The sequence below is a fragment of the Sorghum bicolor genome, chromosome 1 (genome assembly GCF_000003195.3).
Source record: "Sorghum bicolor cultivar BTx623 chromosome 1, Sorghum_bicolor_NCBIv3, whole genome shotgun sequence".
NCBI lineage: Eukaryota > Viridiplantae > Streptophyta > Magnoliopsida > Poales > Poaceae > Sorghum > Sorghum bicolor.
In genome coordinates, this window is record NC_012870.2 from 4,204,249 (window position 1) to 4,223,928 (window position 19,680).

A 19,680-nucleotide genomic window follows, 5' to 3' on the forward strand; every position below is an offset into this window, starting at 1 on the left:
CATCGTTCTCCGGTGGACGCCGTTGAAGTTTATTCATGAGAGAAAAGCCATGGCGGAAGACATCACATTGCGATGCATCTCAGATCTGGGTAAAGTCGACAAGTCCTTTCCGGTAGCCGATAGCCATCAACGGCCATCGTTTTTCTGCGCTCAACTAATTTGGTACTACATCAGGCGTACAGCATGGAGTTTGCCATTAAGACTGCCACACCTGAGCAGGCACAGGACAACCGTTCTTTGCTGCAACCATCTCTATACCGATAATAGTATAGACATGCTGATAAACACGCAGAGGCCCCGGTCCCCTTGGTCTTTTGTTTCGTTACGCATACTCATGCAGGTGCAAATAACTACAGAGAAACAGTAGCACTCAATAGTGAAAGCTATCAACTATCATGGAGCTCAGTCACAGATGCATGCCTACCACATGAACATCTGAGAGCGACGACACGTAGCATGGAGCACGCAGCAGCAGAGGACCGTGACACTGCAGGCAGGGCACCCCACGCAGCCAGGATGTCACTGCAGCACAGCGCAGCGGCAAACATAGCCGGGACCTCCAGCCCTCCAGGGGCCATGCCATGCAGCGGAACGCATGGCTGCACGAGAAATTCAGGCAGACGGGCAGAGATGACAAGGAGATGTTTCCGAATCTGGCACGGTAACATCGCTCGGTAAAGAGGAAACCAGAGCACAGTATCACAACAGTAAAAGTCCCCACCCCGCAACAGACGGTGAATGCTCCAGCAGCGGACAACGCGCACCAGACCCACACCCCACAGTAGATGCGAATCAGACAGCAGGGGGACAATGCAACATACGTATCATGCATACAGGTCATGAGATCTCTTGAGAGCTGGGAGCAGCCAGCAGGCAACCAATTCACAGCCTAGCAAGGATAAAAAGGCCACCATCTCCAGACCTAGACACGGGGTGTACTGAGTCCATGGAGCTGTCGATGTTCCACCCCTCCGGTAGTACAAAATCGTTGTAGACCATGAAAAACATATACATAATTTCACGGTGAAAATGATGGACACGCATCCGCAAGACTGGCAAGATCTGGTCACCGTAAGTGATATCCATGAACAAATGGATGTAGAGTCGTTTTACATCAGGAGTGAGGATACAAAATCATCAACTTGCTCAGGCACATCGCACATGCTGTGTTTTTTCTTCTCCAAATTGACCATGCAGTCCATGCTGAAAGTCAAACTTCGATGGGAATCTCAGTTTCCACCCCACGATTCACGCGCTTTGGGAATATTCATCATGCCTGTTGAGATACAGAAGTAGCATTGTGAGACTGCATATATCATATCTATTACGAGAGACAGTTAACCACCAACACTGTTTTGTCTATGGCAGACAAAGCAGTACAGAGCAAAACCAACTACACAGATATCATCACCAACTTGCCTCAAAATAGGTTAAAGCAACAAGTATAACTAACTTCCAGCCACACAAACATCAGGCTGCCGGATTTCCCCTTCACATTCTATTACAGTTACTGTTTATACAGGTCTCCACTTGTGATGCATGGAATGCTAATGGTTATGAACTTATGATTTCTAAGACCCAATGGATAAACCTTGATAGCTTGTCCATTTGATGGTAACAAAATATAGATTTCACAGCAGCATGGCAGCATCCAAGGTAACACAAGAGGATCTATAATTCATAATTTAGATTTTAGGCGGAAGTAGCCATATGGTGACAAATGAGCTTGAATGAAACCCATAGTGAAGTTTGAAAAAAAAGGATACATGAAAAGTTTCAGACACAGTTCATACTGTGTTTTTCTAAAATATGACCTTACAAAGATGCACAAAAAGGATCTATGGTGTGGATGCAAAGTTATACCAGCTTCTTTTTCTTCTTATGCCTCCTTTTGCGGCGTGGTTTATGAGCATCAGAATTTGAACTCAGATTACTGTTATTATCCCCAGGATGATTTGGTACTCTTCTATTTTTAAATGATTCACCGCTTGTACTGTTTGAAGTATTGCTCGAACTAGATATCACACGTTTATCTGCATGTCTCGCTCTATTTGGTGCTAATGAGCGTGGTGGTGGCATAAGAACTCGAGCATCTCTCTGACGCTGCAAAACAGAATAGGTTGGTGTTAAATACAAGGAAATGCAAATTTCAACAGTTTCCAGAGCTCTGAAGAAAACTGAAACACCCATAATAAAGGTACCTGGTTCTTTTCATCACTTGACATGCCAGATGCTGCCCTACCAGAAGCACTGGAAGCTGGTTCCCTACAGAAGGTTGGTACAAGTAACATTAGCACACCAAGTGAAGAAAGAAGTAGAACACATTAGCACAACAAGTCAAGAAAGAAATAAAAATACATTAGCACAGCAGTAGCAATGCTCTCACAGCACCATAGGGAAGCATATGGACGATATACCAGAAGGAAACATTAGATTTAGGACCTCATATACATAAGTGATAACACCATGGCACGACAGCATGTTGCAGGATATATCAGAGGGAAGCTTAAAAGCATCTACAATGTCAAAGAACTGTGGGTTGTGAACCATACTTAGCACTTTTGTCAGTCCACTCATCATCAGCCTCTTCATCGCTTGAACTCCCAGACACAAAGAAGTCATCATCACTCACGTCCAAGGTATCGTCATCGCTTGCTGTCTCTGTTAAATGACCAAGAAAAAAGTTTAGTACTTCACACATTAGATAACCAGTAAAAGGGCACCATAATTTCAAAGGTCAGCAAGAGAAATAGTAATGCAAACAGGCACCTTCTAAATCTTTTCCGTTTGCTGCTGCAGCCATGAGATTATCCTTGATCTGTTTACGCCATTTATTCCTCTCTTGAACAATATCTTGGCTATTCCCTCCAGAGAACAGCGAGACATATTTCTCATTCTTTGGGAAGAACTACACATGAGTTGAGATATATAAGCTTTAGCTTGGGATTCAAGCAGGTACAGATAAACAATGGTTGATTAGACCCTCCAATCTAATGCAAAGAGAACAATACAGCAAGGAAAAGTAAGTTGTATGATACTTATATCTCATATCATCATGGGCAGGGCGGGTCAGTAATGTAGGAAGCTTACCCTAACATATTCAAGATCTTCTCGCAATGTTGAGAGATTATTGCTGAAACCATCACCATTTGAACGTTGCTGCTTCTCAAGGCGCCTTATCATCCTCTCAATCTTCCGCCTCTCTTTGTAATTTGAATACCAACATCAAGAAAATGGTAAGTACATACGTGCAGAGAAAAGGAACTTGAAATGAACAGGAAGTGATAACAGACCGAAGAATTTTATCTTTCTATCTCTCAACTGTAATGTTCGCTGAACAGCGAGTTGATTCTGAAGCTCCTGTTGCCTCTTCAGTTCTTCTAGTTTCTTCTCTTGGGCAACCCTAATGTCATCAGGAAGGTCCTGAAAATTAAACATGCAGCAGAAGCATATCAACATGGCTAGACAAAAAGGGGTCTATGGTTCATTGATGTAATCAGAAGAACATAAAATGGAAGCGGATGTGCTATGCTTTTATATATGTAGGCCGCTCACATAAAGTGGCCTTGATTTAAATAGCACAAACATGCTAATCTTATGGGAGCCGGATTCAGTGACTTTATAGAGCAAAGTCACAATGTAACTTTACTTCAATCTCCACCCTCCAAGTAGCATCTAACGGCTGCAGACACTTCTAGGTTCATCAGCTCACATAGCAGACCACTCACAGCAGGCCAGCGCAAGTGATTTTAAGCAAAAGCTTCTAACAGTTTGTAGATTGAAGTAAAAATGACTAGCGCACTAGTAGCAGCTCGTTCTCAAACGAACAGGCTGATGAGAACCTGAATAGAAGTTTATTGATCTTGGTATGTTTTTAATTTTTTTATTTCTTTTTTTTTGTCAACACTGATTAGTAGAACTTGCTTTGGTTAATTTTTTGGTCTTAGATCAGTTGGTTGGATTCCTTGTGGTGGAATTTGTCCACCTAGGTTCAATTCTCGACTTGGCACGGGTGCTTGTATTTTTCCTGGATTTATTCCAGGCGCTACGCTTTCAGTAGTAGGCAACGTCTCTGTAAAATAGCAAGACGTCTATGGTGATTTTTTGGGTGAGTGTATATACGTGTTGTAGACGTCTATATTGTACTGTATAATTCTAAAAACAATTCCGTCCACTTCTCCAAGTGTTTCCAAAACTTACTCCTGACCTTACCCATTAACTCCTGATATTTCCACACTTGAGAAAAAATGATAACAAGTCTATGAGGGGAAATGTAAAAAAATAAAAATAACTTACTCCTAACCTTACCCATTAACTCTCGATATTTCCACACTTGAGAAAAAAATGATAACAAGTCTGTGAGGGGAAATGTAAAAAATTAAAATAAACTGAAAATTTCAAAGGCAGCTTCCCTAATGTTAGCGGACAGGAAAAATGCAGATTCTTTTTTTCTCTTTAGGCCTTGTTTAGTTCGGGAGTGAAAAGTTTTTGGGTGTCACATCAAATGTTTCATAGGATACCAGAAGTAGTATTCGGATACTAATAAAAAAAACTAATTACATTACTCGTTTAGAAATCGCGAGACAAATTTTTTAAGCCTAATTAATCTGTGATTAGCACATGTGGGTTACTGTAGCACTTAAGGCTAATTATAGACTAATTAAGCTTCGTCTCGTGATTTTCAACCAAACTATGTAATTAGTTTTTTTATCTATATTTAATGCTTTATGCATGTGTCTAAACATTCGATGGGATGAGTGAAAACTTTTTGGATTATAGCGATTAGTGCCTAATCATGGACGGCTTAAAAGATTCGCCTTGCAAAATATATACAAGCTATGTAATTAGTTATTTTTTTATCTAATTTAATGCTCTATGTATGTATCTAAATATTTGATAAAATAAGGTGAAAAGTTTTTGGGTGAGAACTAAACAAGACCTAAAATATATAGAAGATTTTGCTTGAAATGCCTTGTGCTGACCTGCCTGCTGTCGGCTCATAGACCTGAAAGTCTCTGCAGCCATTAGATGCAAGTTGGAAGGTGGAGATTGAGACAAAGTTACATTGTAACTTTGCTCTATAAAGTCACTGAATCTGGCTCCCCCCTCCTCCGCCGTAGAAGTGAATTATACAGTCAGTTGTCACCTTGCCTACTTGATTCTTTCCAATATAAGGTGAAGATTCTGCTGGCCAGAAATTATATGTAGTTGATGCATAGAAAGAGGCATGAACATATCCATGACTACACTGTTCTAAATCAAGGTCAATTAGGCTTCCTCACTTCTCTGACAAGAACAAATGCCCTTTTCACAACATTTCTGACTAATCCGTTTGAGCAGCATAGTTAGCATTTCAGTATGTTAGTTTTTCAATCAATACTTGATACTTAATACTTAATAGCACCTATGCAAGGCTACAACATGAACTACTCTACTGAGCGGAATGCAACAAACAGAGGCCTCAGTCGAAGCATCAATTAGCCCCTACCGAAGCAACAAGTAAAATAAATATTCGCGGTTGAGAAATTCATCATTGCACAGACTGCCATGCTAAAATCCCTAGCTACGTTCGGCAAAATGTCCCAATTAACTAGAAATGGAGAGGTTCCCAGAGAAACACCCAGCGCTCCACACGCAACAGCTAAACCCCATCCATGGGAGAAGAACAACGAGAAACTACAGGGTCCCGAGCTCAGCCGAGCAGACCTCATGTGTCGGTAAGTACCTTGCGGAGGAAGCGCTCAGTGGAGCGGATCTGGTTCTTAAGGGAGGTGGTCTTGGCGGCGGCGGTCCGCTTCCGCTTGCGGTCGGCAACTGGTGCGGAGGCCGAGGACTTGGGCCGGCGGACGGCGGCGCCGCGGCGCGGGTAGCCGCCGTGCGCCATCGCCGGAACCCTAGGTGGAGACGGAGCCTGTCAGGAGCGTTTGGCTCGCGTACGCAAGGTGGGGCTTGGAATGGGCCGAGTGGGTCGTGCGGTTAGCCCCAAATTGCAATTGCCATTTGCCAGTGACCTCGTCACAAATGTTGGGCCTTCATGCGTATTTAATGCACCACACCCAAGCAGTAAATGGAGACCGTTTCCCCAAAAAATAAGCGGATGCCCGATGATGAGAATAAATAAGGTAGAAAAATAAAAATACAGAAATACTATACAACATTCACGGTAGTTATTGTATTGATAATTCAGAAATTTCCCCAACCTACTTCTAAAGTTTTATGCTTCTGTTCTCAAACGCTACGCGTTCTGCACGCTCCATTATCGGTTCATTTTTGTCACTCAAAGAAGAGAAATTTATACATAGGCGCTATGAACATTTCACATTTCATATTGCGAAATGTAACTCGTGCTGATTAGGCAATATGAACCTAGCTTACCAGAATGGAACTAGAATTGAGAAATGTTCACCAGATACACATAAAATTGCAAGTGAAAGTCAACCCAACAAATGGGTAACTCCGTTGGTATTTCACCCAATCAGCACGAGGTCTCGATCCCTTTACCGTGATTCGTCAATCACTGGTATCAGCGGTCTTCGTCAGTCATTGGCCATCATCAGCAGCATTCGTCAGTCATTGACCTTTGTTAGTCAGCAGAATTCGTTATTCAATAGTCTTCGTTAGTCATTAGTCTTCGTAGTCAGCGGCCTTTGTCAATAATTGACCTTTGATAGCCACCAAACCTTTGATGCTAATACTTTTTCTCCTTTTACAAGTTCTATTGTTCAATTTTTCTTTTTCATTTTTTATAATATGCTTAAACCCAGTGTCATTTGATCTAACCTTCACAAAAAGCCTAACTGTACATGTTCCTAAATGGTAGCCTTTGCTAGCTATCCGGAACTATAACCCTCTCATTTGAGGGCATTATTCCTTATGAGCCGAGCATATCTTTTGCTCATGCATAACCATCATTTTTGCTCGATGCATGATATATTTACCCCTTTTATTTTTTTTTGTGTAAATGTATTCACTTGCATCATCACATACATACATGCATTACATAAATGCATTGCACCAAGGCAAACTCGACAAAGACATGTCCGTAATCAAGCATCGGGGTTGCCTCTCTCAAAAGCTTCAAAAAGTTCTACCCGACAAAGACCTATCCATAATCAGTCATCGAGGCCTTCGCTCTCTCAAAAGCTCCAAAAAACCTCACCCATTATTGTAGAAAGCCAATGTCTTTTTGAGTGTCAAAAGACTTGCCATTAAATCGATATTCGATGAAGCTATAGCGCTCAACTAAAGTCCCTAAAAATGCACCCTATCAACTCATTGCATTTTCATGTGAGTTCTCTAGCCTTTCGGCGAGTGGCGTTGGCGTCTACATCGGCATCGCCTTCTCCTTTGCTATACTCTTCAGCATGAGGGGCTTCACCACCATCTTCAGTGACTTCACCAACATCGCCTCTGCTAAAACACCTTTTTCAGGAGGGCCTTTGGCAGACAAGTTTGCAAGAGGACCTTCGCCAACACCTTTGCCAAAACAACTCAGCACTATCAAACACAACAACATGGGGCTTCATCGATACCTTCATCGTCTATAACAAATCACCTCCACCAAACACCTTCACATGAGGGCCTTCACTAATAGTCGCACATGGCGAACCATGATGACCCAGCTCCATCAACACAATGGCACAAGGGGGCTTCACCAAACACCTTCATTGTTTCCAACAATCACCTTCGCCAAACACCTTCACAGGAGAGTCAACACAATGGCATGAGGGTGCTTCACCGACACCTTCATCGCCTACAGCAAATCACCTCCTCCAAACACCTGTGCATGAGACTATGAGAGTCTATGGTAAGAGGGGCTTCACCATCATCTTCACCCACTACAACAGCTTGATAGCCTTCGTCAATAGCTTTTGCATCAATGCCAACAATGGCTTATTGTCATAATCGAGCTCGAGGGGCTGTGTCAACTCCTTGGGCACCAGGGTCCATTACACCTTCATCAAACCACTTTGACTTGAAAGGCTCATCAGCAAGTTTGGCCTGGATGTCTACTTTCACTACTACGACTATGTTGACTACACCAAGGGTGACGGAGAATTTAGTCACAAGCATCGACCGAGAGGGGCTAGGGGGCACATCGAAGGACCAACAACTCTGAACATGAAGTTTTTTGCTCGATGCTTGTGACAAGATACCAAAGATGAAGGCCCTCGAAGATGAAGACCTATGCACCGAGAGGATCCTAGAGAAGAAGGCCTTGAAAGCAAAGACCTATGTGCCAAGCAAAGCCAATAAATCATGTCATAGAAATGGAGATGGGAGCTGAAGCCCAAAGGTGAATACAATTGGAAGATCAAGGCACTTGGAGCTAGATGCCTTAGGAATTAGAACATGCATAGGCTAAAGGCGTGTGGGTGCTCTTTTTCTATTCCATTTTTTCCATAGGATTTTTGGGATAGAGTTTTTAGTGAGGCGGGCATATGTGGGATGCGAAGGGCAATCCTCACAACTAGGTTTTGAGTATTATTATGCCTCTTCCTATATGAGCATCAACTAACTATTGGCCATAACCTAGTAGTTGAAGGGCTATTGTTGGGGAAGCCCATATGGAATATGGGCCATCCCAATTGGAGTTAAAGTAGTAGCTTGTGAAATCTTCCCCCACCAAGGTGTCGCTTGTAAAATATTATTGCCTATATATAATACCAAGAGCATGAGTGCAAGGGGCTCTCTCCCCTCCCACTCATTTGCAAACCCTAATCACTAACTCTCCTCTCTCTATCCCTAACCTATTCAAAATGTAGGTTTCCACACCCGTGCCACAAAATTTATGTGCATGTGTTTGTATAAAATGTAGTATATATTGCTTGACTAAGTGTGAGCCCATGATCACAATACAAATTTACGTACCTCTAACTGAACACCAACACATATCTTCAACACCTCCAAGATTGTGCTAGGATTAACACCCTTACAACAGCCAAGTACACCAGAATTGTTCAATCTCACAAAACCCCTCTTCGATAGGATTAGTCCATCGGACATCCCTTATGCACCAATACAACTCAAGAGAATATGGTATAGCCTGGTACGCTTATAATTATAGTACCTAACAGTCCCCCTTCAAATAAAAAATAATAATAAGTACATGTAACATAGTCACAACAACTATTTCTTGTCTACATTTTGATCAAAGCAGTTATAGTCTGCAGCCATAAGTAGTATAGATGAACACACGTGACATGGCCTAGTGTGATAACTAGAATCCTAGAAAAACTTAAGCTAGCAGGTCGCAATACTCAACAACTACCATACCCTCTTTGGTGATGATATCCTTGAGCAAAACCTCGGTTAGAGTTGTGGCTGTTAATCTTGGCACCCTACGAATGGCAACATCCATTCTCCTTGTGAATGATATTGGCTAGAAACTGCTCAATTCCTACCAAAAGCATCATCCTCACACATAGTTTGTCACCCAGGTTCAGTTGCCATGCACCACATGTTCTAATGTGCACGTAGTTCGTCACCCAGGTTTAGTTGCCATGCACCACATGTTCTAATGTGAGGAGGAAGGATTCATAGTGTGGAGATTGACTTTAATCACGAAAGAAGATCCTGTCTAGATGAAAATTGTCTCTTCTTATCTCGTCTTATCTTCATGATGACATGAAGGACACTTTTCTTGTAGTCTAATCGTTCTGTGGTAAGTGTTAAAAAATCTTGATTAGAGGCTTAATGCAATAAAATAATATCCACTTATGTAGCATGAATACATTTATGTTGTTTTTGAAAATGCAACACCACCGTAATTGAAGGGTCGAGATGGCGGACTAGAGGGGGGGTGAATAGTCCTTTCTAAAAATTATTACGCCGGCTAACCGAAAACAAATGCGGAATTAAAACTATCGGTCTAGGCAAGACTACACCCCTCTATCTAAGTTCTCTAGCACCTTGAAAAGATCCTAAACAAGCAAGCAAGGTGCTATCTTAGCAAGAGCTCACCTAACCAAATCTAGAAGCAAGGTCACACAAACCTATGCAACTAGTACTTTGCAAACCGGGGGAGCTCCTACTCAAACTAGTGAGGCAAAGCGCACAAAGCCTAAGCTCACTAGCAAGCCCAATAACAAGGCAACTAATGCCAAATTAGAGAGCGTAACTTACTTAGCTACACAAACTAAGCAATGTGACTAACAAGGTTACACAAACCAAATTAGTCACGCAAGGGAACTACTTCTAGCTACACAAGCAAGAAGGTAACTAGCAAGCTACACAAGCTAACTAATTACAAGAGCAACTACACAAGCATAAATATATGAATGTAAGAACAAGCTTGTGTTAGGGACTTGCAAACCAACGGGAAGAACAATGTTGACACGATGATTTTCTCCCGAGGTTCACTTGGTTGCCACCAAGCTACGTCCCCGTTGTGTCGACCAACACTTGGTGGTTCGGCGGCTAAGAGGTGTTACACGAACCTCGTCCCCACTAGGACACCGCAAGAACCTACCCACAAGTGAGGTAGCTCAATGACACGCACGATCCAATAGAGTTGCTCTTCGCGATCCCCGTTGGGTGAGCACCGTACCCCTCACAATCTCTTCTCCGGAGCACCGCACAATCTCCTTGCGTGCTTCGACGGAGTCACAAGCCACCAAGCCGTCTAGGAGGTGGCAACCTCCAAGAGTAACAAGCACCACCGGCTTGCAACACGAACACCTAGTGCCACTCGATGCAATCTCTCAATGCAACGCACTAGAATCGCTCACTCACACAATCGGATGAACACTATCAAGCATATGTGAGTTAGAGGCTTCACTAGCACTCTCCAAGCATGGACACTAAGTCCCAAGGGTGCTCAGCACCAGCCAAGGCCGGCCACCACTCCTATTTATAGCCCCAAGGGCTAAACTAGCCGTTGCCCCTTCACTGGGCAAAACACGTGGGCACCGGACGCTCACAGGGAGCCACCGGACGCTCAACTCCCAGCGTCCGGTGCTCAGGCGTCAGCCACGTGTCACTAGCCGTTTGAACTCGACCGTTGCCGCCAACGGCTACCACGCGCTCGCGCCTGACACAGCACCACCGGACGCTCAACTAGTCCACACCGGACGCGTCCGGTGCACACCGGACCCATGCGCAGAGAGCTCCGCAAACTCGCACGGTCACCGGACGCAAGCTACCGGACGCACCCTGAGCGTCCGGTGCTCACCGGACTCAAGCGCAGAGAGGTTCGCCAAACCGCCCGCACACCGGACGCTGAGCACCGGACTCACTCCGGTGCGTCCGGTGCACACCTGTGCCACAGACACCACACCGGACGCTCTGGACCAGCGTCTGGTGCTGCCAGCACCAGCGTCCGGTGAGAAACTCTCCCGCGACTACTTCAAAAAACCCACCGGCGCAATAGAAAATATGCACTTGATTTTCTCAAAAGCGCCGAATGGAAAAGCCCTAGGTTATACCTTTACCTTGCGCATTCCATTCCATCTCCTCCAATGTTGATGCAACACATTGAAAGCCCTAGTTTGGTTTTGGATAATTGATGAAACTCTAGTACTAACCTCTATACTAAGTGTGTGTAGACTTAATGAGGTTGGTACATGCCAAGTGATGGAGCAAGTAATGATCATGGTGATGATGGTGATGACCACAAGATGATAAATTGCTCAACTTGGAAAAGAAGAAAGAGAAAAACAAAACCCTATGGAGATCAAGGCAAAGGTATTGCTTAGGGTTTTAGTTTTGGTGATCAAGACACCATAGAGTGTGTGATCACATTTAGGATAGATAGCCGTACTATAAAGAGGAGAATTCTTTGGCTAAGCGGTTATCAAGTGCCACTAGGTGTCATTGTTCATGTGCATGCATTTAGAACCTAGTGAGCTAACTTAACTCCTTCAAAGAAAATGATTGTGAAAATGCTAACACACGTGCACGCTCGTTGGTACACACGTTGTGGTGTTGGCACACTTTGAGAAGGAGGTGGAGTTTCAAGGGTAGAGAGGGGATGGGTTCCTCTCTCCCTCCCGCCGAGCTTGCGAGGCGGGATTCGGCGCTTTTCGAGAAAATGAAGTGCATATTTTCTATTGCGCCGGTGGGAAATTTGGAGAAGTCGCGGGAGTGTTTCTCGCTGAGAAAACACTCACCGGACGCTGGCCACTGAGGCACCGGACGCTAAGTCTGAGCGTCCGGTGCAGACAGTGCCTAGCCCAGCTAGGGTAAGGCACCGGACGATAGGCACCGGACGCTGGCTTGAGCGTCCGGTGGTGCGCGTCCGGTGTGCGGGCGTCTTGGCGACCCTCTCTGCGCACGAGTCCGGTGAGCACCGGACGCTCAGGGTGCGTCCGGTGGCTAGCGTCCGGTGTCCCGCAGGTTTGCGGAACTCTCTGCGCATGAGTCCGGTGTGCACCGGACGCGTCCGGTGCTAACTTGCTCAGCGTCCGGTGCACTACAGGTGACCGTTAGACTCTGACACGCGGCTGACGTTGGAGCACCGGACGCTGGTGCTGAGCGTCCGGTGCCCCTTTAAGAGCGTCCGGTGACCCCGTATTTCGCCCAGTGAAAGAGCCAATGGCTCTATTTGTTTGAGGGGCTATAAATACGTGTTTGGCCGGCTTGGGGCTCACCCTCTTGGAATTCTAGCATACTTGACATCCTTGTGAGCCTAAGCAAACACCTCCCACTCATCTCCTTCATAGATTATACTTCTTTGTGAGATTGGGAGTGATTCCAAGTGCATTTGCTTGAGTGATTGCATCTAGTGGCACTTGGGGATCATTTTAGCTGCGGTTTTCTTGTTACTCTTTGTGGTTGCCGCCACCTAGACGGCTTGGAGCAGCGGAGGAGGATTGGCACGAGTTGGTGATTGTTCGTGGCCATCTCCCGGTGATTGTGAGGGGTCTTGTACCTTCCCCGGCGGAGAGCCGAAAGGTAACTCTAGTGGATTGCTCGTGTCATTGAGTTACCTCACTTGTGGGTGGGTTCTTGTGGTGTCCTAGTGAGGACGAGGTTCGTGCTACACCTCTTAGCCACCGAACCACCAAGTGTTGGTCGACACAACGGGGACGTAGTGTGCCGGCAAGCACGTGAACCTCGGGAGAAAAATTGTGTGTCTCCTTTTGTGATTGTTCATTGGATTTCTCCCGGTGATTGGACTTCATATTATTGATTGGTTCATCCCCTCTACGCGGCGGTATAAAGTTCAAACCATCTCTTTTACATTCCCGCAAACTAGAGTAGCTTTCTTACTTGTATAGAAACTTTAGGTAGCTTTCTAGTGTAAGTAGTGACATAGCTCTTGTGTGCCTAGTGATTATATCAACTAGAATTGTTGGATAGGTGGCTTGCAAACACCCCTTTAGAGCTAGAGCAAAAAGCTTCGCTTTGTTATTTACTAACCTCTTGCTCTAGTGTTTTTATAGAATTTTTAAATAGGCTATTCACCCCCCCCCCTTTAGCCATATTAGGACCTTTCACACATGCACCAACCAATCACCAAATGATACGATCCACTTCATATCATCACGTGACCGTATTGGTTCATCGATCTTGACCTCACTTGCTCTTCACCGTTGCCTCGGTCCATCGGCGCCAAGTCTTGCTCAAGCTTCACCGTCACACGCGGTCCCTCGCTTCAAAGCCTCCGACTTGCCCTTCACTCTTGCAACCAGTCCATCAAGCCAAGCCTCATCTTGATCTTCTCCACCTTGGTCACATGACTCCATGTCATGTCTCATATGCAATGAGTTCCTCCATCATCACATCATCACCTGTGGACTAATCTCCTGTGTATCTCATATAAACACTATTAGTCCACCTAAGTTGTCACTCAATTACCAAAACCAAACAAGGACCTTTCAGTAATATTTTATGGAAGAATACATTTATGTAGTACATAGGCTTCTAATTAAAATACTTCTTAACCCCCTAAACCCTAATCTAAAAGTGCTTGAACATGCATACTACTATGTTGCTCTATATACCGTTATCTCTTAGCACTCCCATCACCTCAATTTTCTTCTGACTTTTGAGACATGCAAGGCTTTGGATATGCTTTAGCACGAAGACTATGAGCTCATCCATTACATATATCTCTTACCTCTCCTATCACATTAATCTTATGCACTTTGGGTGGCATGTTTGCTTTTTATTGGAGCATAGAAAAAACAACATAGGCTTATAACATGCAACAATTTATAGCTAATCTTTTTTTGTTGAAATACATGCACTTTATTTTTGTCCCCACTCCCCAACAGTTTTATCTCAAGATCCTCCATCACTCACATGCACATAACAAGATGATGAGTCATAACTTGTTTTGTGTGGCATGGTTTAAGTGGCATAAATTAACGATGCATCTTCATTCTAGAAAAAACACTATAGTATTGGAAGCTCCCTATGCACCCCTAGGCTTCGGCCTGATTTTTTTAGGTTGGGCTATGGTTTTTGAAAAAGTAGTTGTGAGGTGTGGGATGTAGAAAAGTTGCTATGAGGTGTGGATTGTGAGAAAGTCAAAAGCCATTTGATTGAGTAGCTTTGGCTTTTGAGAAAACTGTTGAGCGGACCTCACGTGAGCCCTCCTCAGTCAACTCTCTCCTATCTCACTAACGAGCGGACCTCGCTCGTTAGCCCCTCCTTCCTTCCTCTCGTTGGTCAAGCCGTGAAGGAGGAGCACCACTAGGCATGGTGGCCAGGGCTTGCTAGCCTAGGGCATGACAGCCTAGGTGGAGCTCACGCCCATGGAGGCAGAGCTCGCCCGTGACATCTCCTTTATGTGGATGTAGGACGTGCAAATCCATCGAAGCTCGGCCATGGCCTCTCCTTTCTACAGACGAGAATACAATAGAAAGGAAAAAACAAATTTGTATCTCATATCGGTGGTAGGTGGGTTTTTTTTTAAATTACCCACCTTCACAGTAGGTAAAAGCAGGAGGAAAAAAGTTGTTTTTGGACCAAAGCACCTATTGGTCTGGTCGGGTTGGCTTTTGGATTTTGGGAAGGCAAAAACAGGTTGGAAAGCCTAACCAAAGGGACTTTCATAAGGTAGGTGTCTTATTACCTTTCTTTTCATGTATTAGTAATTATGTATTACATACACAAGCCCCTTCCTTTTGGGCCTAGGCCAACACAACTTATTTGCTATCTCATAATCTAATATAATAAGATGAATCTGCCCTCCTATATTTAAATTATCGACTTGATCATTGGTGCTAATATTTTTCTAGACTTATTTCATTTAACACAGGTGCTCATCGACAACAAAGCATCTATGATGACTTTGTGAATGTCAAAATCTATCGTTTAGTCTCAATCCTTTACAAGTGTCTACGATAACTTCATTAATCTCAAAATCTATTATTTAGTCTCAATTCTTTAGAGGTGCTAATAGCGATAGTGTGTATATATGTTTACTAGAAATGCTTGTGGCGGTTGCAGCGTTGATGGATCCTTTTTTCATATGAGTTTTTTTGTCGAGTGGAGTAGGATAATTACTTTTTTGTTGTAATACATGTTTGTTTCTAGTAATAAAATTTCTTGGATCAAATTATCTCCAAATGAGAGTATCTATTGAAGGTGAAGGATCATTTGAAGGCGAAGGATCATGTTGCATTGAGAGAGCTGCTCTGCCGAGCAATAGCTCATCTATCTCTTATCCATCCAACAAGTATCAGCGACAGGTCGTCCTCTTCTATACAGCGCAATGAGTAGTGATAGAAAGATAGCCATTGCTGGTTGCTAAGGGGGTAATGCTTAGATACATAAAAAGTATCATTGAAGATTGGTAATATTCTGCAACCAAGATGGTAATTTAGCAGGTAAAGTTTAGTTCCATAACTGAAGAACTATTGCAACATTTGTGGGAGGTGAGAATACTATTGCAACATTTGTGGGAGGTGAGAAATTATCGACAGAGCATACTGCTTACAACCTCGGTATTACAGAAACTGATATAGTACAATTACTGAACGCATGTTACAGGTTTAGTTATAGAGGAGTTTTCTTACTTCCAATCATACTGCTTGAATGAGCAACCATCTTTTGTGCAGTCATATCCATCATCGCCTAGTATTATTCTGGAGTAACTCTGCAAGCTCTGTAGCACCATTGTTCTTTTTCTGCTAAAGAAATCAGTGTGATTGTGCACTAAATTTTTTTGTTTTAAATACGTATAGTTAACTATCTGTTTGAGGTCAAATAGAGTTTTTTCTTCAACAACTTGCTCCATGTAGTCTTCGCTTTGGAGTTCCAGTTTTTGAACTGGTGTCACCTGAGATGGCAATCTGTTGGGAAGTTGTAATAACTACGTACAAGAAAAAAGTTAAAGTAAACATAAGCAGTGTAAACTGTTCACCCCAAGGTTGAGATTGTTTAATTAGTCATCATATCTTGAAGCGGGCAAGAATAAAGGATTCGAGTGAGAGTGGAATTTCTACAACAATCCCAAACCCCTCAGATAGAATCTGAGAATAAAACTCAGAATAAAAATAATTGCGGTGATCAAACAATCGATCTTGGTTAGGATAATTAACCGAATTAATCAAAAAATTCTGCTGATACATTCAAATAATTAAACGCCCCGCTTTTATTTGTAAAGTCTCGACTCCTCGATGATCAAAGCCCAAAGACCTATGAACCACGTCATGTTTAACTAGCCAATTAGATAACCAACCCTGCTACATTGTCTTGATCTCTCCCCCTTTGTATAAATATTTCACATTTCCACGAGTCAACTCATAGGTTTAGTAGGGCTACTAGAAAGAGGGGCTTGGGACAGAGCTAGCAAGATATGAACTACGAGCAGAGGTTGTCCCTTGAAAGAAGCACCGACCGGAATAACAGGTATCGAGATATGCATCTGGATAGGTTGTTTTAGCTAGCTAGGCAGCTTCTACTTAAAAAGCGTTTTAAGCGGGTTTCTCTATTTATTTGCGGGTCTCTCGTACAAGATTCTATCAGTTACAACAGATTCAAGGGATGGAGCCAGATCTACTATCCGCTTGCTGTCCCTAAGCTGATAATTGCCCGAGCCTATTTGTTTTTTCCGGGGAGGGGCACATAGCGATAGATACTTTAGAAACCTATCACTAAGAAGCGGGGACGTAAAGCTATTGAACTTGGGTATGCTCTTTCCTTTTGTCGAAGTGGAATCGTAGAACAGAATGTGATACGATGAGATAGAATGCAATAGAAACAAGGATAGCGAACGGGTTACCTACTCCTAAGGTCCTTCTTACAAGTAAGATACCCGCGCGATGCTAGGACAAGAGAAATCAAACCATTTGCAAAAGACCAGTTGAACTTTTTGGTTCTCTTTCGCACCACTCCTTGACATCGTACCGGGTTGCATCTCGACTCTTTCTCCGTAACTTGGGCACGACATAACGTCTCCAGGAGCTCGAAGCGTTGCAGTTGGCTGCGTCAATTCGTAAATCAGTAGTTACAATAGGTGATTCCGTCCTTTCGGCAGGAAGTACTACATAAGATAGTTGTGGTTTCCTACTGTCCATTTGGCAAGAAGAAGTAAGTACACAGCGATTTCCACCCTTTTCAAAGTCTATTTTCCTCCCCGGTAACCGCAGTAGCTTGAGTCCTCGCTTGCTTATCTTCTACGATCTAATTAAGTTAAGCAGTGGTTATTTTTTTAAGTGACTAGAACTTCTATTAACTACTATTCTAGCACCCAGCTGTGCCATGTGTTTATTCTATTTTGCAGGTATTCCTTTGAATAACTCATCTTTTCAGGGAATTAACGAAACATGACTATATAGATAAGATATAAGTGTTTGTATTTATATTCAGAATTGAAATAATACCCTCTTTGAAATGTTCTCATTGCTGGTATATCATTTTCATTAATATACTACCGACATGTTGAAGTTCCACCAAGAAATTTGTACTCTTCTCAATATTTCAGCATGACATAATTGCATTTTCTTTTAACAATAAAATCATGAGTGATTACAGTCAAGAGTAATCAGAGGCTGGCAAGGCAAACTCGAAGACATATACTGCAATGCATGAGATTTATAAAACAAATCACCTCATTTTAGGTGTTGAACCTGATGTTTCAGTTTTGTGTTGTAAGGATGTACCAAATTAAACAAGTTAAGCAACTATATAAATAGCATGAGCTCTACCACATCAAGGTCATTATCTAGAATGGATAATATATTGAGTATTTCAGCTGAATTATGTTATCGCAATCTCACAAACAAGTAGTACACATGAAACTGAAATTGAGACTCGAACCGATCCGTATCGGACGTACCAGATTATTTTGTCACCCTATCCATCGGCTCGCGGGTTAGTGGGTGATGTAGCACTATCGAGTGCCCACTTTTGATGTAGGGATCGTATTTAGAGATAGGGTGAGTATAACATACATACACGGAAAAACTCTCCAACAACAGCAGTAGAAAAACACAGTAGTGATTGGCTAGATAGCTTCTTTTAAAATTTCTCTCTATTTTTCTTTTTGGTTGGCTGTTTTCCTTCTTATTTTATATCTATTTATGTATATTTAGAAGGAGCAAGCTCCTGTTTTTCCAAAAAAGTTAGATCCTACCTGCAAAAAATAGAATTACTTTACTTGTTTTCTCATCCATCGATTCATTTCATGGGGCACTGTTTCAACCTTAGATTTTCTGTGAAACTAGCTCAAGCGTGAGGGACTCCTTCCTGGCCTGCTCTCTCTCTATTCGCTTAAGTTTTTTTACTCAAATCTGTTAGCTATTCGGTAGTATTTTTTTATCACAACAAAACAACATGAATTTGATGTGAGATAGAAGTGCAATCGCTGGGACCCTCTTATTTTCTGAAGAAGATTTGGAAGATTTGTTGGTTACATGGGTTAAATACCTATTTTTTGTAACGGTCGGTACTATTTTGACCATTATCAAAGGAAAAAAAATCTGAAAACTGCCCCCGCAGCCCACAAGCCCAAAACAAATGTAAAGTGTTCTGTCATTTGCTACCCAATATGCATATGCAGCAGAAAAACATGAAAACTATTTTGCCATGATCTGTTTCAGTTTTCAATCCGCCTTGCTGCTAGGCAATCGGCGATAGTTAACACCGGTCAGACACTGCAGTCCAGTTTATTTAAACTTATCTGCTAAATCTACCAATCATTATTTTTCTTTTACAAAAATCAGCAAATAGTACTTTTAGTCATGATTTCTCGGGCAAGTGAACAACACCTGCTTCCACTAGGAGAACAAACGGAGTGTTGCAAAGCAACAACAACTCCATGTTCAGCATGGAGCAACATCACGCGCTGCAGAATGATGCACAAACAAAGGCTATGTACTAGTACAACCGTTACCAATCACCAAAAGCAGGGTTATTTCTCATGTAAGCATGAAGCTATTCAACATTAAGTTCGTCTTGCACTATCTTAGGCAAAACAAATTATGAACCTTCGGCATTGCTGAATGTTGACTCTGCCTATATCACAGTAGTCAATAGATTAAGGCCCTGTTTACTTGGAGGTGGTAAACTTTACCGTCTATCACATTGAAAGTTTAGACACATGCATGAAGTATTAAATATAAACTATTTACGAAACTAAAAACACAGTTAGAGAATAATTTACGAAACGATTTTTTAAGCTTAATTAGTCTATGGTTGGATACTAATTACCAAATAAAACGAAAATATCACAATACTTGTTAAACTTTAACACCTCCAATCAAACATCCTCTAAAATTGGGGATT

General features: G+C 42.7%; 1 protein-coding gene across 1 annotated transcript; it reads right to left on the reverse strand.

Annotated features, from left to right (window-relative positions):
• LOC8061166 (rRNA-processing protein EFG1) lies at positions 809-6,008 on the reverse strand. The gene is made up of 8 exons (XM_002466248.2): positions 5,726-6,008; positions 3,294-3,423; positions 3,091-3,203; positions 2,770-2,908; positions 2,553-2,661; positions 2,202-2,265; positions 1,864-2,103; positions 809-1,276 (listed from the first exon to the last, which is right to left on the reverse strand). Exons 1-8 carry the CDS (start codon positions 5,882-5,884, stop codon positions 1,271-1,273), a joined length of 960 nt encoding a protein of 319 aa, XP_002466293.1. The 5' UTR covers positions 5,885-6,008; the 3' UTR covers positions 809-1,270.